Here is a 2,586-nt window from a genome sequence, read left to right on the forward strand (position 1 = left end):
CCGCGCCGTGCAGACGAACCAGCCGGGGAACGCGGCCGACTCGAAGCGCGTCGTGCCCTCCCGGGGGCTGTCCAGGCGGTAGAAGATGAACCGAGTCAGCTCCAGGCTCACTATGTCCCTCCTCACGTCAGCCTCCTGCAGCCACAGCGGGGACAGGGTCAGGATGGCATGGAGAGGGACACCAGCACCGTGGGGGGACAACGTCAGGGCTGGGTCACTCCATCCAGGAGGGTGTTGAGGAGTTGGGAGAGTCCAGAGAAGGGAATGGAGATGGAGAAGGGTCTAGAGCCCAAGTCCTATGAGAAGTCCTATGAGGATTTCTCCTCGTAGGACTGTGAGTACAAGTCCTATGAGGAAAGGCTGAGGGAAACAGGGTGAGGAGAGGATGAAGAGCCACCAGGACCATGGAGAGGTTCTGGGCCCAACACTGCCAGGAGGGTGTTGAGGGGTTGGAGGTGTCCAGAGAGATGAGGAAGGGGCTGGAGAAGTATCTGGAGTCCCAGGAGAGGCTGAGAGAACTGAGGTGGCTCAGCCTGGAGAAGAGGAGGCTCAGAGGGGACCTTATCACTCTACAACTCCCCCAACACTGCCAGGAGGGTGTTGAGGGGTTGGAGGTGTTCAAGGAAGGGAACGGAGATGGAGAAGGGTTTAGAGGACAAGTCCTATGAGGATTTCTCCTCATAGGATTATGAGTACAAGTCCTACGAGGAAAGGCTGAGGGAAACAGGGTGAGGAGAGGATGAAGAGCCACCAGGACCATGGAGAGGTTCTGGGCCCATCACTGCCAGGAGGATGTTGAGGGGTTGGAGGTGTCCAGAGAGATGAGGAAGGGGCTGGAGAAGTATCTGGAGTCCCAGGAGAGGCTGAGAGAACTGAGGTGGCTCAGCCTGGAGAAGAGGAGGCTCAGAGGGGACCTTATCACTCTACAACTCCCTGCCAGGAGGGTGGAAACAGGTGGACAGGGAGCAAGTGACAGGACAAGAGGAAACACTTCCAGCTGCATCAGGGAAGGACATCAGGAAGGACATTAGGTTGGACATCAGGGAGGACAGAAGAAAGGACATCAGGAGGACATCAGGAGGGACAGAAGGACATCAGGTTGGACATAGGGGAGAAGTTCTTGGCAGTAGCTTCTCAGGGAGGTGGTGGAGTCACCATCCCTGGAGGAGGAGCTCATGGCACATAGAGCCATGGTCTGATGGCCAAGGTGGTGATGGGTCCCAGGTTAGACCTGATGACCTCAGAGGTCTCCCCACCCCAGGGACTCTGTTCCTGCCCCTCTCACCTCCAGCTGCAGCACGGGCTCCGAGCCACTCAGCACACACGACATGTAGAGTTGGTAGCCCTTGATGCCCAAGGCCACTGGAACCTTCCCAGGCCCAGAGCCACCCTGTGTCCCCGGGGAACGGTACAGGGCGATGTTCAGCTTCACTGCAGGGACAACACAGTGGTCAGTGGTGGTCCCAGGGCTCTGGGGTTGTACCTAGCTGCTTCAGGAGGTTGGGATGGGCTAATGGTTGCATGGGAGGAATTACTGGGTGCTCCTGGAGCTTTGGGATGGCTCCAGGAGGTTGGGATGGGATGAGTTAATAGTTGCATGGGATGAGTCTCTGGTTTTTCCTGGGGCTTTGGGATGGCTCCAGGAGGTTGGGATGAGTTAATAGTTGCATGGGATGAGTTAATGGTTGCTCCTGGAGCTTTGGGGTGGCTCCAGAAGGTTGAGAAGGGATGAGTTATTGGTTGCTCTTGGGGCTCTGGGGTGACTCCAGGAGGCTGGGAAGGAATGAGTTAATGGTTTCTCCTGGGATTTTGGGAATAGGCTGAGTTACTGGTTTCTCCTGGGGCTTTGGGATAGGCTGAGTTACTGGTTTCTCCTGGAGCTTTGGGGTGACTTCAGGAGGTTGGGAAGGAATGAGTTAATGGTTTCTCCTGGGATTTTGGGAATAGGCTGAGTTACTGGTTTCTCCTGGGGCTTTGGGATAGGCTGAGTTACTGGTTTCTCCTGGAGCTTTGGGGTGACTTCAGGAGGTTGGGAAGGAATGAGTTAATGGTTTCTCCTGGGGCTTTGGGCTAGGATGAGTTACTGGTTTCTCCTGGAGCTTTGGGATGGCTTCAGGAGGTTGGGAAGGAATGAGTTCACGGTTTCTCCTGGGGCTTTGGGCTAGGATGAGTTACTGGTTTCTCCTGGAGCTTTGGGATGGCTTCAGGAGGTTGGGATGGGTTGTTGTTTTCTCCTGAAGCTTTGGGATGGCTCCAGGGGGTTGTGCTGGGGCTGTGTCCCTCACCTTTCCTCCCAGCTGAAGGTCCCTGGAGGTGCAGAGCCACGAGCTGCATGGGTGACTCCAGCACGAAGCACTTGTGGTCGATGTCGAGGATGTCGAAGGACTGGGAGCGCGTGTAGCGGAACATGGGAGCTCCTGCCAGGCTGCTGCCCACGGCCTGGAACCTCACGGGCTCTGCAGGGACACGTTGGCATGAGTCCTCCTGGGTGGGGTGGATGGCTCGGGGGTGGGTGGCTCCTGGGTGCTCCAGGAGGTTGGGATGAGTTTTTGGTTGGTCCTGGGGCTTTGGGATGGCTCCAGGAGG

At 56.8% G+C, this 2,586-nt stretch overlaps 1 protein-coding gene across 1 annotated transcript in view; it reads right to left on the reverse strand.

Moving 5' to 3' along the window:
* Positions 1-6: 6 nt before the first annotated feature.
* The window catches only part of IL1B (interleukin 1, beta), a gene marked incomplete at its 3' end in the record, with an annotated part of 4,086 nt that continues 1,506 nt past the window's right edge, over positions 7-2,586 (reverse strand). The window contains exons 4-6 of the mRNA XM_009084398.1: positions 2,286-2,456; positions 1,286-1,431; positions 7-135 (exon numbers count right to left, since the gene is read on the reverse strand). Of these exons, the coding sequence (XP_009082646.1) occupies positions 7-135; positions 1,286-1,431; positions 2,286-2,456 (446 nt within the window). The remainder of the gene's footprint in view (positions 136-1,285; positions 1,432-2,285; positions 2,457-2,586) is intronic.

The sequence above is a fragment of the Acanthisitta chloris genome, unplaced genomic scaffold, assembly GCF_000695815.1.
Source record: "Acanthisitta chloris isolate BGI_N310 unplaced genomic scaffold, ASM69581v1 scaffold14361, whole genome shotgun sequence".
NCBI classification, from domain to species: Eukaryota; Metazoa; Chordata; class Aves; order Passeriformes; family Acanthisittidae; genus Acanthisitta; species Acanthisitta chloris.